The sequence below is a fragment of the Mus caroli genome, chromosome 2, assembly GCF_900094665.2.
Source record: "Mus caroli chromosome 2, CAROLI_EIJ_v1.1, whole genome shotgun sequence".
NCBI classification, from domain to species: domain Eukaryota; kingdom Metazoa; phylum Chordata; class Mammalia; order Rodentia; family Muridae; genus Mus; species Mus caroli.
The window spans coordinates 166,662,690-166,682,424 of record NC_034571.1 but is presented as its reverse complement, the minus strand read 5'-3'; the positions used below and the strand labels follow the sequence as shown (position 1 = coordinate 166,682,424).

The following is a 19,735-nucleotide window of genomic DNA, read 5'->3' as shown; positions in this document are numbered from 1 at the left end:
ACTCTACGACCTAACCAGTCCCACATTCCCTGTCTCCTTCCAGCAGAACTGGTAAAGTGGGCACGGGGGTCCAACACGGTCTGCCTGGAATGATTTTACATTGTAGAAGCATCTGAAGTATGGTAGCCTCTTCATCTTCGGGGATTAATCACACATAAAGCATCCCAAAGGTTCCACAACCAATGTCAGCGTATTGTACGTGTGGCACATCAAAGTCAGAGGCTAGCTCTGAGTGTAAGTCAACCTTCCACCTTGGCCACAGCTGGCGCTCCTTGTTTTCCTCTGCACACACCAGGCTAGCCAGTTCAAGAACTTTTAGAGACGTTTCTGTCCCAACTTCCCATCTCCTTCTAGGAGTGCTAAGGTTATAGACTCTCAACCGGGCACCCAGTTTTGAGATGGGCTCTGAGATTGCTTTAGTAAGAGCTCTGGGATTTGAACTCATGTCCTCACATTTGCACAGCAGGTCATCTACTTTCTGAGCTGACTCCCATGTGCCAAAGTTGGTTAATTTTTCAGTGTAGAATGTTTAGGAAAGTTTTGGTCTGGTTTTAGGGTTCTGGGGAGTCCTAGAAGGAAACTAGGGCATTTTACCACATGGGCAATGATACAGGAATAAAGACATAGAAGTCTAGAGAACAGATAGGTGACAGTGCCTTAGAATGGTGGTTCTTACCTTCAGAGCTGATTTGTCTATTTCCAACATGGTTTTTGAGCTCATGCCAGGAGACATGGGTCTCGAAGTCTGACTGCAGTCACCTTCCTTTTCTTTGTTACCATGAGACACAGACAAGCCTTTGCTGGCACAAGATGGCTCCCCTTGTATATTTTGACCTGAAAGAGAGACTGTGTTTGTGATTGTACATCTAGACTTGTGAAGCGAGGCAAAAATGACACAGAGGCCATCTGAGTCTCCACAACCACCTTCAGCTCCAAAGAACCTCAACTCACTCAGTGCGCATGCACCCTGATTACCTACAGCCAACTCACACCCAGCCAAATGAGTTGTCTCCACTTCCTGCAAGGAAGGAAATGGCAAAAACAAGCCCCTAAGTTGAAGACTCCATAACCACATCCATTGTAAATCATGTCCCACACAGTGTCTGTTCTCATTACAGAGTCATCTTCCACCTAGGTTTCTTTGGCTTTGAGTTCCCAGGTCTTGGAGCCAGGTGGCAAGATTAGAGAACTCGATAGACTTTGAGCTCTTTGGTGACGAGCTCTCCACCGGAGTGCCAGGCAGTAGGGGATGGGGTAGATACATAGGACACTGTCATTTACTGTGGTAGCTGTCTCCCTGTGGGAAAGGAAGAGACAGACTGGCCTCTCCCACATACTCCTTCTGGTCTCCCATTGCTCTCTCCTCCATTTCCTGACAAAGACCCAAAATCGGGCCAAAAGAACCACAGGGTGGTCCTTTCCAAGGAGTGAGATTGCATCATGAAATAGCTGGAAAAAAACAAAAAAGATCCGGAATGCCTGGATTCCTGGAAGACGCACCGGGCACACCGTCAAATCTGCTCTTGTTTTGATGAAAGTTATCCAAGCACAGAGTTTGAAAACCTCAAGCCTTTCTGCTTATGAGGAAAGCTGGCCACCCCTGCCCACCCAGCCATCTTGCTTCATTCTGGAGTCTTCTGAGATTTATCTCTCTCTCTCATACTTCAGGTTGACCTATGACCTCCCGCAATGCCAGAAGAGCGCAGCTATTCCTCTAAGAGCCTCCCTCCAAGACTTTAGTTCCCTTGCACACAGCACAACTGTCATTTCCATCCTGTCAGCCCTCATGTGCATATCCCTCATGCCACGATCTTGTGTAGGTAGCTCTTCTAAGTGGACATCACATTTAGGTGCACACCTGTCACCATTGAGCTGTGCTGAACAATAATATTGCATTGCCTTTTTAAAAACAAAATTGTCTTCCTCGGAGTTAATAAGTTCTGAGGTCCCCACCACTTCCTCTGTTTACCTTTGTGGGAACATATTAAAATCACTCCCCAGTTTGATATTAAAATCAAACTGTCTATGGTTTAATTTCTCTCTGGGCAAGCTAAAACTCATGCCTTCAGCATATAGTAAATTCTGCAGGTTCTTTTTTTTTTTTTTTAAACCATGTAAAAGAATGAAGGAAGGAACAAAGGAGGGGAGGGATTAAAGAGGGAGAGAGAAAAGGTAGGAGGGAGGACAGGACAAGAATTGAAGGAGTGAAGAATAAATAATGGAGAAAAAGACAGAAAAGATACAGTAATTAAAAAACCAATTTAGCGGTGTTCTCGGGTACTTTTCAATTGTAGGCCTTACTATTAGAGTGTCTGAGCTAGAGGCTTACAAGCAATGTTGGATGTAGTGTATGTACCTGTAATCTCAGCATCAGAGAAGCAAAGACAAGAGGATCCCTGAGTCTTCCTGGCCAGCCAGCCTAGCCCAGTAAGTGAGCTCCAGGCCAGTGAGAAGATCTCTCTCAAAACAAACAACGTAGATGGCACCTGCTGTCTCCTCTGTTCTCCACACATGCTATCACCTCCCCAAATCATCTCCTATGGACAAACCCATTAGACGCCTAAGTTCTCCCGGGATTCTCAAAGAAAACAGAGTACGTAGATGCCAGCTAAAGATGGGCCAGGAAGGAGAACAGATAAGAGATGGGAAAGCAGTGAGACTCAAAGTGGAGAGTCTCCAAAGGCTCCGCTCCATCCCCACCTATGACATGACCAGAGGAAGTTGTGGCAATGGCTAACGTGTCTATAGCCCCGTGGTGTGCCAAAGACAGCCGCTCAATCCAAGTAGCTCAAACTTCATCCCCACAGTGACAAAAGGACCAGGCAATTAATTCAATTCAATAAAGAAATAAAGCCAATTAGTACAGAGAAAATAATCAGGTTAGCCAAACGTCTTCCCAACAGGTTGTTTGGGTTCTTAAGCTTAAGCAGAAAGGTCGTGTGAACATTTGACTGATAACTTCTGGCTCGTCGGGGAGAGCGAAGAAAGAAAATCTATTGATTTAATTTGCTTTCAACCCCAGAGTCTACAGAGAAAAGTGAATTATCTCTAATAATTGTGAAAAATGCCCAAAAAAAATGTCACCGAAGTATGTTAAACTAATTTGGATTATTGAAGCAGGACACTAACTTGCTTTGGAATGAATGGCCCTTTTCAAAAAGTAAGGCGAGCCCTGGTTGAATTCTGAAGTGCTAATGCCATCCTGTTTAGGCTTCAGCTCTGTGCCCTATGAATCACCTCCCCATCTTCAGAATTACAGATCCTGCCATCTCCACGCATCTTCAGAGCCTGGCTGCCCACACTCAATTACAGGAATCTTATTAGAGACTCATCTCTCACTGAGGCTCTCTGCTGCGTGTTCTTTCCCTGATTAAAGGCCGCACGCACTCTTAATAATTTCTCTCAGAAATAATTGTCGTGCCACGTCAGGAGGAAGAGACTGCTTAAGCGGTTACAGCAATTGCAAATTTAGCCCTCTTGAAAAGGCTGTAAGAAACTGTAAAATAATTAAAAAGAAAACGCAGGCAGAGACAACAGGACAAAATTGACAGTGGAATTATCGGCCTTTTTAATGTCAGATCTGCTTCAGGCCGTCTCATTTCCAGGCCTTATTAAAATGCTAATAAATGGATTACTCAAATACCATTATCTCAAAATGTGAGTAATTTGAATCATTTCTTTTAGTGTGTCCCAGTATCTCCCCAAACTCTATTCCTGTGGAGTCCACAGACTCAGAAGTGTGAAGTTGAAAAGTGAGCCTGCAGGGTCAGCCTAGCTGCCTTCCTAAGCACGTAGAAATTATAAACAGGAAGGTGGGTTTGTCTCTGGGACTGGTAATTGATTTGAGATTAAATTGTTCAAAAGTGTCTTTGCCATTAAAGAGCACACGATGTGCTGGCAATTCAAGCAATCACTTACAAGAATGCCGGGCAGATCTTTAAAACTAATCACGTCTTGAATGGTTCTTTGCTCATTGATATTTATCGAATGCATTTTAAGTCTATATTTTTAAAGCCCGTATTGTAGAGCTTGAATATTGACCGAACACTGAGTGCAGCCAATATTGTGCCAAGAGCTAAGGTGTTTGTTCAGTGGGTAAGGGGAGCTGATACTACCTCATAGAGATTACTATCTGATGAGGACACAGATTTATTTTATTCTTGATTTGTCATGATTACTGTTGGGGGCTTACACACACCACAGTGCACACGTAGAACTCAGAGGACAACGTTCAGGAGTCAGTTCTTTCCTCTGACCACGTGGCTCCTAGAGATTGACATCAGGCCATCCAGTTTGACTACACATGCCTTTACCTGCTGAGCCATAATCACACATGCACACACAATGTCACCAAGCAGGAAAGGCGATGCTCAGACAGACGGTAAGGTGATGCCCCAACCTCTGTCCACAGGAAGAGTAGAAACCATGCAAAAAGTGCCTATCCCAGGGCTGTGTCACTAGTAAACCTGAGTTACTCAGCCATGCCATTATGGGATTTTCTCCAAGATTTTCTTGGAGCCTCTCTGTATAGCTGGTGTGTGGTCTGAGGGTACCTTCATATGTTACTCACATCCTGCAGCTTATGTAATCTCTTTAGGAAAACAGGATGGTGTGTCGTGGTGGCAGAGAGCTGTCGGTCCTCCCGGGCAGAGGAAGATGGGCACTGTTGGATGCTGAAGGCAGCCAGGAAGTAATGGGACACCTAGAAGCTGGTGGGCGGCTGGCAGAAGCAGCTTCAGCCTCCAGCTCTACCAGCAGGAGGGACCCAAGAGAGGACCGGAAAAATGTGTTTATCCAGCAGAGCCTCTGGTATTTCTGTTCTAATGCAATCTTTGGAAAGTTCTCCTCAGAGTCCTTCTGTCTCTTCTCTCAGTCTCTCAGTGGCTCTCAGCACTTGGGTTTCTCTGATGAGCGGCAATCAGGCCAAGCACTCTCCCCTCATGGACATCCTGTGCCTTGACTATGTTTAGGACAAAATGGTGCTTAAAACTCTTGTCATGAGTCTTTAAAAACCTTTTCAAAAAAACATGTCCATTCTACAAAATTGTACCCTTCAGATATGGATTCTGAAATCATGGAAGGAAAGGAATGGAAGATGATTAAAGCAATGTCACCGAGACCATTAAATTCGGAGGCCGAACCCGAACCAGCACTTTAAGAGTTCTTATTTTTAAAGTCTCTTGTTGTCGAGTGAAAATTGTGTGTGGGTCTCTTCCTGAGATGCAATCAACACACCTGCAACAGAGGCTCATCACTCCTTAAGATTCATACAGCCAGGAATGGGGAGAAATTATTCTGTCTCAGCAATTTCAGAGAACTGTGATTTAACTAACAGCTTCAGAGAAAGAATTAATACTCCTCCATTAATCCTAATAATAAAAAAAAAAGGTACAGAGAAGGAGGTCATTATAGGAGATGTAGGAGGACCTGTCAGAGAGGGAAGACCGCCATACCTCAGAGCCTCCTTCTGAAAACAACCCTACAGAATCTCAGGCCCTAGGCCCCAGGGCAGGTGAGATGCCCAAGGAGGGCACTGCCCATGAGGAAAACCATTAAAACTAACAGCAGATAACAAAGGCAGGAAACAGCCTTTTACCAGAATCACCTGTAGTAGATATTTAGAAATCTGTGCCTTTTGTGTGTATGTCATTAGAAAAACTTTTCTTTGGGATACCTGTCTCTTTCCCAGGGTGAAGCAGTATGTCAGGATCATGTGACCCTCTCAGCTCATTTAGTTCTGCAGATGGGACTAACCAGGTTTTCAAACCTGGCTATGACACAGAATTCACCCTGGCCAGTGAAGTATTCAAAACTCCCCAGGCAGCACCACTAGGAATGTCTGGGTCACATTTTACTGAGGAAGCTCAGCCATAGTGGTCTAGGTCAAACAGGAAGGACTCCTGAAGCAGAGAGTAACGGCAGTGTAGGGCACTGGAGAGGTCTCTTCACTGGCAAAGACCTAACACATGGCACACCCAAAACAGGCCGCCTGGGTTTTTATATTTCCATATGAAGTTGAGTATTATTTTTTCAAGGCCTGCAAAGAATTATGTTGGAATTTTGATGGGAACTGCATTGAATCTGTAAATTGCTTTTGGTAAGATGGCCATTTTCACTATGTTAATCCTGCCTATCCAATTGCAAGGCAGATCTCTCCATCTTCTGAGATCTTCTTCAGTTTCTTTCTTCAGAGACTTGCAGTTCTTGTCATACAGGCCTTTCACATGTTTGGTTAGAGTCACACCAAGGTATTTTATATTATTTGTGGCTATTGTGAAGGATGTTGTTTCCCTGATTGTGTTTTTTTTTCTTAGCTTGTTTATTGTTTGTATAAAGGAGGGCTACTGATTTTTTGAGTTAATTTTGTATCCAGCCACTTTGCTGGAGGTATTTATTAGCTGTAGGAGTTCTCTGATAGAATTTTTGGAAAAATAAGAAAACCTAGGATAGTTAAAACAATCTTGTACAATAAAAGAATTTCTGGAGGTATCTCTGACTTCAAAGCTGAACTACTTCAAAGCTGTAATAAAAACTGTATGGCATTGGTATAGAAACAACAGGTTGATCAGTGGAATAGAATCAAAGACTATGAAACAAACCCACACACCTACAGACAATCATTGACAAAGAAGTCAAAACTATACAATAGAAAAAGAAAGCATCTTCAACAAATGGTGCTGGTCTGACTGGATGCCTGCATGTAGAAGAATGCAAATAGATCCATATTTATCACCCTGCACAAAACTCAAGTCCAAGTGGATCAAAGACCTCAACATAAAACTGGATACACTAAGTATAACAGAACAGAAAGAGGGAACTAAACCTTGAAGGCACTGGCACAGGAGACAGCTTCCTGAACAGAATGCCAATGGCTCATACTCTAAGATCGACAATTGATAAATAGGACCTCATGAAACAGAAAAGTTTCTATAAGGCAAAGGATAGTGTCAAGATGGCAAAATGGCAGCCTGCAGATCTGGAAAGGATCTTCATCCACCCTACATCTGATAGAGGGCTAATATCCAAAATATGTAAAGAACTCAAGAAGTTAAACACCAACAACCAACAGAGCTAAGAGAGAATTCTCAACAGAAGAGTCTTGAATGGCTGAGAAACACTTAAAGAATTATTTAATGTCCTTATTCATCATGGAAATGTAAATCAAAATGACTCTGAGATTCCACCTTATACCCATCAGAATGGATAAGATCAAAAACTCAAGCTACAGTATGTGCTGGTGAGGATGTGGAGCAAGGGGGACACTCCTCCATTGCTGGAGTACAAACTTGTACAACCACTCCAAAAATTAATTTGGCAGTTTCTCAGAAAATTGGAAATAGTCTTACCTCAAAACACAGCTATATCACCTCTGGGCATACACCCAAAGATATCCCACCATACCACAAGGACACATGCTCCACTATGTTTATAGCAGCTTTATTTGTGATAGCTAGGAACTGGAAATAACCCAGATGTCCCTCAACCAAAGAATGAATACAAAAAAATGTGGTTCATTTATGCAATGGAATACAACTTCAGTATAAACAATGGCATCATGAAATTTGCAGGCAAATGGATGGAACTTGGGAATACCATCCCGTTTCAGGTAACCCAGATTCAAAAGGACACGCATGGTATGTAGTCACTGATAAGTCGATATTAGCCATAACGTATAGAATAATCATGCTACAGTCCACAAACCCAAAGAAGCGAAATAACAAGGAGGGCCCAAAGAAGGATGCTTGAATTTCACTCAGAAGAGGAAATAAAATTGTCACTGGAGGTAGATAGAGGGAGGGAGGGAACTTTGTGGGAGAGGGGGGTAAAGAGGGGAATGGGGGATCAGGTATAGGGGGAGCTAGGGAAAGATGGCCAGGAGAGTGGATAGAAATTGGGGGAGGGAGCATTTCAAGGAGCAGAGACCTGGGATGGGGAGGCTCCAAGGGACTCTATGAAGGTAGCTCTAGGTGAGACTCCAAGAGGTAGGGGACTATGGAGCCTGAAGTGGCCACTTCCTGTAGCCAGGCAGGACTCCCAGTGGAGGGCTAAGGACAGCAACCCACCCACAGAACCTTCAACCCAGAATGTGTCCTGCCTACAAGAAGAACAGGAACAGAGATGGAGCAGAGACTAAGGAATGGCCAAGCAATGACTGGCTTATCTTGAGACCCATCCTATGGCATGGCAAGTATCAATCCATGACATTATTAATGATACTCTGTTGTGAGTGCAGACAGGTTCCTAGCATAACTGTTCTCTGAGAGGCTCCATTTAGCAGCTGACCAAAACAGATACAGAAACCCACAGCCAAACATTAGACAGAGCTTGGGAAGTCTTATGGAAGAGTTGGGGGAAGGACTGAGAAACCCATAGGGGGTAGGGATTCCACAAGAAGACAAACAGAGTCATTTAACCTGGACCCTTGGGGACTCCCAGAAACTGAACCACAAACCAAAGAACATATATGGGCTGGCCCTAGGCCCCCTTCACTTATATAGAAGATTGTTTAAAATGCAAGTCCCTTAACAACTGGGGTGGGGTTTACCCTGACTCTGTTGCCTGCTTGTGGATTCAGCTCCCCTAACTGGGTTGTCTTGTCTGGCCTCAGTGGGGAAAGATGTACTTAGTCCTGTAATGACCTGAGGTGTCAGGGTGGTGTGGTAACAAAGGGAGACCTCCCCCTTCTCAGAGGAGAAGTAAGGAGTACTGGAGTGAAGGGCCATGTGTGGCAGGGACTAGGAGGGGCCTACAATCCAGATGTAAAGTAAATAAATTAATGGGAATAAAAAAGGCTGCCTGGGTGCAGGGACACTGGGACCAGACCCAGGAGATGCATTCCTGACCCTCAGATCCAACAGAGAAAGCCAAGAGAGGACAGAGAGTCTCGCTCACTCAGCACATGTGCCCAGAGTTTGCAAGGAAGACACAGTAATTGGTATTTTACATGCCTTTTATCATTGCTATTTTCTAAACACAAACCTTGCTTACCCAACAGCTCTGTGCCCTGAATTTGACCATTAGAGGCCAGCACTGTGGCTTGTTTTCCTCCTACCTAGTATTTAAAACACTCAAGTACAAGAACTGGACCATGAGGGCAAACTTAACCTTGGATTTCCTTTTAAAAACAAAAGAAAAAAACAAAAAGTGTTTGACCAAGTATGGTGGGCCTCCAGGATTTGTAAGGCAGAGGCAGGAGGACCAGCAATGTAGTGTTGTGCTACATTATATGGGGGAGGGAGTTGGGGCTAGCCTGGGCTATAAAATGCTTTGTCAAAAACTGTAGAAAATACAAAATAGTGTCAAAAAACATTTGCCGGACTGGGAGACCCGCATCGGGAAAGTAATTCCGTAACATCGTAAAGCGAGATAATACTCATAACACCATCCAAGGCCATGGTTCTCGGAGTGAAAAATGTTAGAGCAACGTGTGTGTGTGTGTGTGTGTGTGTGTGTGTGTGTGAGAGAGAGAGAGAGAGAGAGAGAGAGAGAGAGAGAGAGAGAATAAGAATAAAAATCACACAACTTAATCCCCTGAAATCCATATAATGTACGCTGTAACACGCATACCTACCTACTACATACATGCACACACACAAGCACCCCAACCCTACACACACACACACACAACACAGAATTAACTTGGAAGACATCCCACTGCTTTTACCTACTTACGATGTGATTGTCTTGTTGTTGTTAAATGTGTCCGCAGTGTCCACTAGTGATTCTGTCTGTATGGACAGAGATGCTGAAGGCAGTGCACCAAGCTGACTGTGTAGGGTTTGTGGGGGTGAATTCTTGTCTTTTTCCTTGGCCACTTGCTGTTGCTGTTTGTGATAAAGGAAAACTAAAAGGCAAATTACGATGTCACCTCTAAAACTTGGGCTGGATACTATGAGGAAATGTCCCAGCACATGTGCACATGCGTTAAGATAAGATGAAAGCCGTGCCGTCCTACTGCCAGAGGGTCAGAACATGTTGCTTAGGGTGGAAGATGGACCCGCGCTGGCTAGTGAGTAAGGTTTAGTTTCTCTAGCAGAATTGAGGGGCTCAGGCAGGAAAAGACCTGGTGGGAAAGAGGTATTGCTGGTGGGAAAGAGGTATCGCTGGTGTTTTTCATTTCTAATCAAGTTTGCGGTGTCTTTGTGCAGCTTTTTGTTTTCAGCCTTGCTTCTTCTGATCCACTTTTCCAGTCCCTCTTGTTTCTGTTCTCTTCTCCGATTAAAAGGCAATCAGTCTGAGAACCCCTCATTTACCGCCCTTCCCCCTCCTCTGCCAAACATCAACAACAACAACAAAACACCCCGCATTCAAGTGGGGAAGTATATTTAAAATCTTTTGGTAAATCAAACCTTTAATCATGGCCAGACAATAAAAGAATGCTCTAAAATAAAGAAAGGACAATTTGCAGAGAAGAAAGAAACTAAATGAGGGGGGGGGTGTTAATATTATTTGAATTCTTTGGTGCCAAATTTAATTCAAGAGAATCTACTTTATGGGTCATTAATTTTAAACTTTCTTAAGTCTAAATGAAAATGGAAGAGAAACAGTTCAGGCTTTGGGTATAATTGATGTGTTTAAGTCATTGCTTCATCGTTTCTGAAGATTTACACCCTGCAGAAAGAGGTGTTAGCCTGCTTCAGCAATTCTGTAAGCAATATTACTTAAATAATGGCTTTGGGAAAGAATATCTCCTATTAATTTTGACAGGAAAAATAATGTTGCAGACCCATTAGCTCTAGTCAGAGAAAAGGGAGGGAGTAAGAGGGTGAGGGAGCCCTGCAGCTCAGCTCAGGCTGCCATCTTGATTCTGCTAGAGAAACACACACACACACACACACACACACACACACACACACACACACACCACAACACCTGGTTCATCTGCCACTTACAATTAGGTAAACATTTTTATCTCTGAACATCCCTTTTAGGGCACTTCACTTCTTTAGGTTGTTTAAATGAAAGGCAACTACACAAGGGTGTGTGTATGTGTGTGTGTCTGTATGTGTATATGTGTATGTGGTGTGTGTGCCTATATGTGTATGTGTGTGTTTGCCCAGTTAAAATACTTCTGTTAGTTATATGAAGTTTCCAAAGAAGACTTAGAGACAGGGAATAAGAACAGATGACAACCCTTACCCTGCCTTGCCCTGCAGTTTAATACAGGTTCATTGCTAATAATCGAAGGAATTAAGTTCTGAACAGTTGATGTAGTGTTCACTTGGTTGAAGAGAAGGAATTAGAGCCTAATTATCCACTGATTGCTGCCGTGGTAAATGCCGCAAAGAGATGGGCTGCAAATTATGCCATAAGAGTACCTCATCTGGTTCACGTGTCAGAAGTGGACAGCCTCGGGAATCATGGAAATGTCACCTCCCCAAACCATTCAAGGAGAGCCACCATGGCCCTAGAGCCTCAACTCCAGCTCCCCTGAGAGGTGGGGGTCAAAGGAGCAGAAAATCCCACTTGTCTCACTCTGGAGAAGAACATATCCTCCTTCCATTGTGAATTTCTGAAACTTTGCCTCTCTGAGGTAATCAGACTTCAGAGACTGCCTTTGTCTGCTCAGATTCTTGCTATTTCTTTGGTGAAAGCCAATTAATTTAACCTTTCTCTTTTAAAGGTCAGTTTCCCCCTTTTCTGAAAAACATGTCAATATATGTAGAGTCATGTTCAAAATCAGTCCCCAAATTAAACTTTTTTGACCAAATCACAGCCTGCACCTAAAAATGTAAGAGGAAGAGGGTGAAGGAGTGAGGGTGGGGGAGAAGAAGAGAAGTAGGAGAGGAAGGAGGAAGAGGAGGAAGATCAGAGGAGGAAGGAAGGAAGAAAGAAGCAGAAATCTGCTACTGAGATGCATGTTGAGGCCTGCAAGGGTGTGACAAAACTCAAGTGACCCATGCCCAAGACGGAAGGGATAGTTCATGAGCTAATGCTATTGCCTTGCACACATGAGGATCTGAGTTGGGATCTCCATCACTGTGTAGGGAGCTGAGTATGGTAGTGTGCACCTGTAATCTCAGAGCTGGGGAGGTGGAGTTGGGCGGCCTGATTGTGTCTGGCCTAATGACTGAGCCCCAGGTCCCAGAGAAAAATACATCTTAAAACACAAGGTGAATGACTACTGAGGAATGTCACCCGGAGGGGCCTCTCAACTCCATGTGTACATGCCCACACACACTTTTGTGTACCAATGCACCCACAGCGCGCGCTCACACACACACACGGACTCTGAACCATTACTTCTTAATGTTTCTTACAGCTGAATGAGCCTGTCAAAGGCACTTCATTTCTCAAACTATAACTGAGTTACTTGGGAGAGCTCATTTTTCTTTGCATCCTTAAAAAGGAGAAATTGATCCATTTCAATGATAATAGCCAGGAAGAAAGATCTTCTCTTGGCTCCCCCATTAATCCTGAGAGTGCTGGGGTAGGGGAACATGCTTCTATCAAAGGAGAAGCAGAGACAAGAAAGAGACCATGGGAGCTGGCCTCATCAATTTTGGTCTTTTCAATCACCTTAGGGAGAAACAAAATTAGGTATAGTCTCTGTGAGAAGATAGATGCCCAGAGAAAGCCTCAGGTTTTGATCAAATCCCAAATGTTAGAAAGACAAGAGAATGGAAGGCCATGTTTTCATTCCTTCTGCGTGTACGACTCTGTCCATGTTCCTTCCCCTCCCTTACAGTGCTCGACCCTGCTATCCTCACTTACAGTGCCAGCCCCTATTATTCCTCCTCTGTGCTGAGAGAGAGGCCTTGGGAAAACCAGCACACCTAACTTCTCCTAGACAAATGAGTGGAAGGGCAGGGATAATATTCGTTAAAGTCGGGGGACTGAGACAAAGGTAAAAGAATAGAAGTCAACCAAAGTTTTCTTTAAAGAAGAAAGAACGCTTGTGCCAAAGCTCACTCAGGGCCAACACTCTCTCATCTGTGTGCACACGAAGGACTAAGCGGGCAGACATGGGATGCTGAAGTGTTTTCCTCATGACTCCATCTTGCAATACAGCTGCACAGCGACCCACTGACGTAGTGTTTTCTCCACAGAAGCTTGATGTAATTTCTATGGAGTCCCATTAAAAAAAATAAAGGGCGTGGTCATAAGTTCTTTTATGCTCCACCAAAGTGGAGCATAGAGTATGAAGAGTCAGGTGAGCCAGGCTATGGGTGGATCACGTGGTCTTGAGCTTGGAGGCTGTGCGTGTTGCTTAAAAGTTGAGGCAGAAGTTGCAACCCAAGAGTGACAATGGGGTAGATAGGCCCAACTCTGAGAGAATCCTACAAAGTCACTGTGCAACCTCACACCAGCTCTAGAAATTCTCTTTTGTGATATGAAACCGGAGGTGGAGCACTTTCTTAACCTGGGAATTCTTGGTTAAATTCACCCTAACTGCAACCAGTCCAATTAAAAAGCACTTTCGATCCAAAAAACTCAGTAAGCTCACAAGCTTGCAAGTGAAGCCAAAACTACAGGTGGGAAAAGAGAGAGGGTCAAAAATGAATACGGCCTTGGGAGGAATCTTTAGCTCAGGCCGTGGAGGCAGCCTGTTTGATAAGGTGCTAACCCTGCCCACAAAAGCACCTTAATTTGGTCCCAGGAGCTATGCTAAAAAAGAAGAGAAGAGGAGTGGAGAGAAGAGGGAAGGGGAGGGGAGGAGAGGGGAGAGGATAAGAGAAGAGAGGTAAGGAGGAGAGAAAAGATGAGGGGAAGGGGAGGGGAAGAGAAGAGAAGAACTAGTGGAGGTAGGGGTGAGGTTGGGTGGAGACATGGTGGAGCTGCACATATCTGATCTTCAAGGCCCATTAGCCAGCTCCAGGCTAGTGAGACACCCCATAACAAGCAAAGAACACACACACACACACACACACACACACACACACACACGTCATACCTAACAAGCAAAATTATAAACTTATTTCTAGACCTTTTCTTTCCCTTTTGTAAAAGAGCCAAAATCGACATGAGAACCACTTAAGGCGTACACGAAGAAGCATGAAAACGAATCCACCCATCTAGGAGAGCAAAAGGGCTCATCTGATAAAGGTGCTGGCCACTGTGTCTAATCTGAGTTCGAACCCTGGAACCTACGTGGTGGAAGGAGAGAAACAACTCCCACACATTGTCCTCTGACCTCCACATATATTCTGAGGCACACGTGATACTCCCAACCCACCCCCTAAATAAATATGATTTTTAAAAAATCTGATCTTCCCCAAAAGATTTTACCTCAACACTCACCAGTGGAGTTCATTCTGTGATTTGAGAGACATGTGGGAAAGAATGTGGAGGGGGCCCTCTCCTTGGTACAAGAATGTAAACAACACAGCATATTCCCCTAAGGGAGGGGCTGGCAGGTATGGAAAGCTGATCTTGAAGCCTATATAGAGAAACTAAAGGCTTATGGAAAAAAAGAACAAATACTTAGACCTTTCCAGAGAAAATGAAGGCACACATGAGGAACTTCAGGCTGCTCCCAGACTTCTCTCATGAGGATGGTCTTGGGCAGGATTGAGGCACCATGGCTCACCTGAACTCCCAAACACCCATGAGTAGAGTCAACCACATACACAAGACGACCCTCCTCAAACCGTCTCCTCATGGAAGGCAGAGGGTGTTGCTACAACACTACAACACTAGCAGAGAACACTGGTAGCGGATGAGACTCTGACCAAGGTCACGTAGAGGTGGTGAAAAGGCACACATCAGTCAGACATGGCAGATGAGGTTTCACTGGGGGACTTGTCCTGGTTTTTTAAAACATGTGCGTCATAAATTCAACCCAGAAAAGGAATACACAGCTTGGGAGCTCATAACTAGAACCATGGTGTTGACATCACACGGTTTGCATGAATGAGGACAGAGGCTAAGCGGAAAACTGTGTACGGGTCTATGGAGGAATGCGGTCTGGAGACGGGGAGAGTGCGGTGGGTGGAGCTTCCTCATGTAGGACCCCTGAGGAACATCAGCCTATGAGAAGTTCTGTAGGGGGGCGAGTGGGAGGGACACAGCCTTCCGGAACGCTGTGGTGGAAACGGCATCACCCCCTACATCCCTGCTTGTCACTTCAAGAAGTTTCGACTACTTTTAAAGCAGATATTAGTCGAGGTTACCCAAGCCACTTGCCCACTACAGAGGAAAACAGGGGTGAGCACTTTCTCACAAGAACGTCCTCCAACCCCGTGCAAGCTGGAGATCACTGTGGAGCAAACTTCATTACTGCAGAAGTTCCATCCAGGAGAGAAATCCATACCCGGGCTCTAATAAATACAAGGTGGAGAGGGTGTGAGGAGAGGCAGCAGCATGAGGTGGATCATGAGATGTAGAGTAGCCTTTCATGCAGGCGCACACCCTGCCTGTGCGATCACAGCCCATGAGTGTCTTTCTCAACCACAATGCGTACCTTTGATGTCCTTCTCATCCATATCAAAGAGAATAGGCAATTAACCCTTTCCTTTCAGCACACTGGCTTTTAGAAAGAAGGAAACGGGGTGCGGTGCGGCCCTTCGTGGTGGACATCTTGCCTTCCCTCGGCCAGCCAGTCACAATGCCCTGCTGAGGCGGCCACATCCTGAGCAGGCAATAGCTCATCAGAGCCCAGCTGTCCAGGTGGACAGAAGAGATCAATCAAAAGCACTGATTTCAGAGACGCCAGGGAGTCAGGCTGCCCCGCAGGTGGGAACCGGTTTCCTGCCTCAAAAGAGGTAATCAGCTACGTGTTGGAATAACAGCCTAGAAATCTACCTGGCTGCAAGAAGAACCCCAGGCGGCCTGGGCAGGTATGAGCAAGAAGTCTCCAGCTGACCAGCATGAGAGAGAGAAATCAGATTTGAAACTCTCCACAGGGAGAGCTGTACCAGAGAAGACGAGAGATGCTGTCCTATCCCCTCGGTGCTGCTGTAGGAAGGGTTGCCAACAAAACATGGATGCCTGGTCCGTGGGAGTCGCAGGCATATAACAGTTCATTGTGAACATGGGTGTGTCTTACATAACACTTGGAACACATTTATGTTAAGGAATATGTATGCCAGGGTGGAGAGTTGGCTCCATGGTAAAGCCCACTTGATGCTTTTGCAGAGGACCCGGGCTTGGTTCTCAGCCACATGGTGGTTCACAACTATCTATAACCCCACTTCCTGGACAACCAATCCCCTCTCCTAACCTCCATGAGCAGCAGGCATGAATGTGTGCAAGACACACATGCTGGCAAAAAACACATATAAAATTTAAAAATCTAATGTGTGTGTGTGTGTGTGTGTGTGTGTGTGTGTGATGTCCATTCAGAATTCAAATTTAACATCTAGAAATCAATTTTACCTGGTGTCTGGCATTTTTCTTTGCTAGACCTGATTAACTTACATTAGGGTGGAGGGCAGAGATACAGGTCAGAAGGAAATCTATTTGAAGACTGAGTTGGAACGCCAACCATTGCTCTCACCCTGGCTCCAGGCTCTGCATCATTGGGAGACTGTTAATCTGAGGCTGGCTATGGGGTGCCCTGTAAACTCTGAATGAGCACTAACTACCAAAAAATATGACTTTATTTAAATGGGCACTTTATAAATACCCCTAGGTAGGGAAGTCCTTGATGGTCCTCAAAAGAAAATAGATTGTAGAAAAGGCATTTAAGAAACTTGAAAAGTCTTGTTGACAGGCAGAAAGCCATGTGGAGTGTGGTACATGGCCAGTGTAGTCCTCATGTCCTTTCTCAGGGTGGTTTGTATGTGAACACGTGCACATGTGAGTGTGTGTGTGTGAGAGAGAGTGTGCATTGTGTGTGTGTGTGTGTGTATTTAAGAACAGCATGAAGAACAATCTTCAAAAAATTCATTTTGAGAAATGACCAGTACATCTGATCTTCAAAAAAATAATCTGCTCTGCCCACTATTATAGACCCCAAGGCTACCCATTTTCTCCCCAGATGGCCCCTAACCACCAGGGGAGGAGAGACTATTAAATAGAGCCTATTACTCTGAAGGTTCTTTCAGGTGCAGAGCTTGAACCAGCCTCCCCTAAACTCCAGGGAAGAATGAGAGAGCCTCATTCAGCAGCCCGGTGGGAATAATAATCATTATAAGGCACATTAGGGGAAAACAAGCCTGCAGGTTTTGAACAAGGNGACCAAGCTCCAGTAATTGTAGGTTCGAGGACATTTTCTACATGAGAGTTTTGTTATGCTCCTAACTTTCCCCTCAAGATCTTTAAAATGGAAGAGAAAAAGAAAAAAGAAAAAAAAATTCAAAGAGCCTACTTTTAAACTAAGGTGGAACAAAAAAATAAATAAATAAAAGCCACAAACTTTTGTGGTGGAATATGTCCACATCGTGGACTTCAGAGAAGGGCAAGAGCAGACTTCACCCCACCAGAAACATCTTCGTTCATCATCTGAGGTCAAGGGCCTCATAAGAAAAGCCCTCTAGGAGAAAGATCTTCGAGGGAATGAGTCAAAACCTTTCTGCCAGCTGGGCCTGGTGGCTCACATCTGTAATGCCCATCCCAGCAGTCAGGGTGCTAAGGCAAGATTGCTGTGAGTTCTAGGCCAGCCTGCTCTACATACTGACTTCCAAGTCAGCCAGGGCTCAGAAGAACACCACTTCTGAGAACAAACCAAGACCCTTCATTGCTCCTGTATTCTTCCATGCAGAGAGAAGGGACAAGGGACAAGAAAGATGAAACATAAAGTGGAGTATAGCTGAGCCAGGGGCAGACAGACTCAGATGTAGTCATCTTGTGCTTGCATATATACAGACACGGTTACAACCAAGTCATGGCAACTTCTTTAGAGGGACATTGGGCAGGCCCAGAAGGAGGGAATGAATCTATAAGGATACCAAACAGACACAGAAAGCCACAGTAGGTTGATAGTAGATGACAGGTAATTGACCAATGGTCGGAATGGGAAAAGTCAGTATTCTGTATTCAGTAACCTAACCCTGATGCCTGTCTGGGTCATTTGAAACTTTTGTATACAAATTCAACCTTCAAAAGCCCTATCTTTAAAAAAGATTAGTCTATTTGCTTCCGAAATATGTCTTCCATCCTTATGAAGACCCAAGGCTATCCATCTTTCTGCAGTAAACATCACCGGCCCCTACTTGCTGGGAAAGAACCAGCTCACGAGCTGCTATTAGGATGTTTATTTGAGGAGAAAGCTGTATCCACCTTATAATAAATAAGGAGCGAGGAGACGGGAGCTGATGAAATTGTACGGGGCAAATAATAAAATTTTAAAGTAGGTTTTTGCACAGCAATGTACCCTATGGTTCTTTATGTTTTATAGACATCATCTCCTCTCTGATTATAGGCTTGGGGTATATTTTCTCAGTGAGGATTTTAATGTGGTTCATATCAAATATTTTCAAGGAAAATATAAGTAATTTACTTCTCCAGTCACAGTTTGGGTTGGTAAAGACTGTGGCGACCTCAGCTTCACATCGTAGCTCTGAAAGAGTGAGCACAGAGCCCGCTGTAGGAATACCAAGTAGCTCTCCTGTCGGAGGAAACAGGAACAGGGTACATGGTAGACTCCCAAGGATGGAAGGCAAAGTGTGCCTCAGAGAGAGCTGTGGGGAGAAGAGAAGGGCCTTGGCATTGGATGTTTCTAGGAGCCAAAAGAAAAAGTGCGAATTTCTAAAGATAAGAAACCTGACCATGAAGAACCCAACAAGTATGATCTTAGCCAGGCAGTTGGGGACAATAACCTCCAAGTTATTGAAATGGCCTTCCTAGCCTCCCCGAGTCATGTCTAATCATGAGGAAAACATCAGACACTCTTAGATGGATGCTCATCCTACGAGATTCCCCAGTACTTGTCCAGATGTCAGTACTCCAGCAGTCTGAGAATGGTTCTAGCCAAGAGAAGACCAGGGAGGCAGTTGTATGTCATGTGGTATTCCAGATGGGATCCTGTGACAAGAAAGGGACTTTGAAGTTTCTTAATGATCATGGGTTCCTAGAATGACACATCTGCCCTAGTGCATGTTCACGGTGGATGTTTACAATAAGGGAGTCCAATAAACAGAACTTCACAGTGTCTCTCTCAAAGTATATTTAAAGTTGAAAAACAACCCAGGGCTTTAAATACTCTTTAAAGGTCTATGCAAACCCCTTTCTCTTGGGAAAGAAGTTGAAAGTAGAAAATGTTGAGCATCCTAGAACATGGATTCTTAAAGAACCTTCCAGAAGCCCACATTGTCTCCTTATTCTCTTCTGAGAGGGGATGGTGAAGTGTCACTCCATCCCTGATGGTCTTTGAAATAAGCATACATTTGCTTTTTGTCTTCATCTTTAGGCATCTTTAGCAATCTCAGAGACATTGTTAGGACCAACTAGCTGGTATCAACCCCCTCCTCCCAGACAACCATGTGAGACCTCCATTCAAAAGCAGCAAGAATTTCAGGGCTGGGAAGAAGACTTCATTGGCAAAGTCCTTGCCTTGTACACAGGAAGACCTAAGGTGGAGTTCTACAACTCATGTGAAAAACTAGGCTCAGTGACTAATCCCAGCACTAGGTGATGGGAACAGGAAGAGCCCTGGGCTAGGTCGAAACCAGTCTAGCCTACTTGTACATCTCCAGACCAGTGGAAGATCCTGTCTCAAAAACCAGGGTGATGATTTCTGAAGAGCAAGAACTAATGTAATCTTTGGCTCTCATATTCTCATAAGTGCACCTTCATGCGCACGCTCACACATACACAGAGAGAGAGAGAGAGAGAGAGAGAGAGAGAGAGAGAG

The 19,735-nt window shown here is 44.6% G+C and overlaps 1 protein-coding gene across 2 annotated transcripts in view; it reads right to left on the bottom strand.

The window, feature by feature from the left end:
• The window catches only part of Znf831 (zinc finger protein 831), a 113,056-nt gene that overhangs the window by 5,981 nt on the left and 87,340 nt on the right, over positions 1-19,735 (bottom strand). For both annotated transcript variants that reach the window (XM_021156949.2, XM_029484615.1), the window contains exon 5: positions 677-834. In XM_021156949.2, the coding sequence (XP_021012608.1) occupies positions 677-834 (158 nt within the window). The remainder of the gene's footprint in view (positions 1-676; positions 835-19,735) is intronic.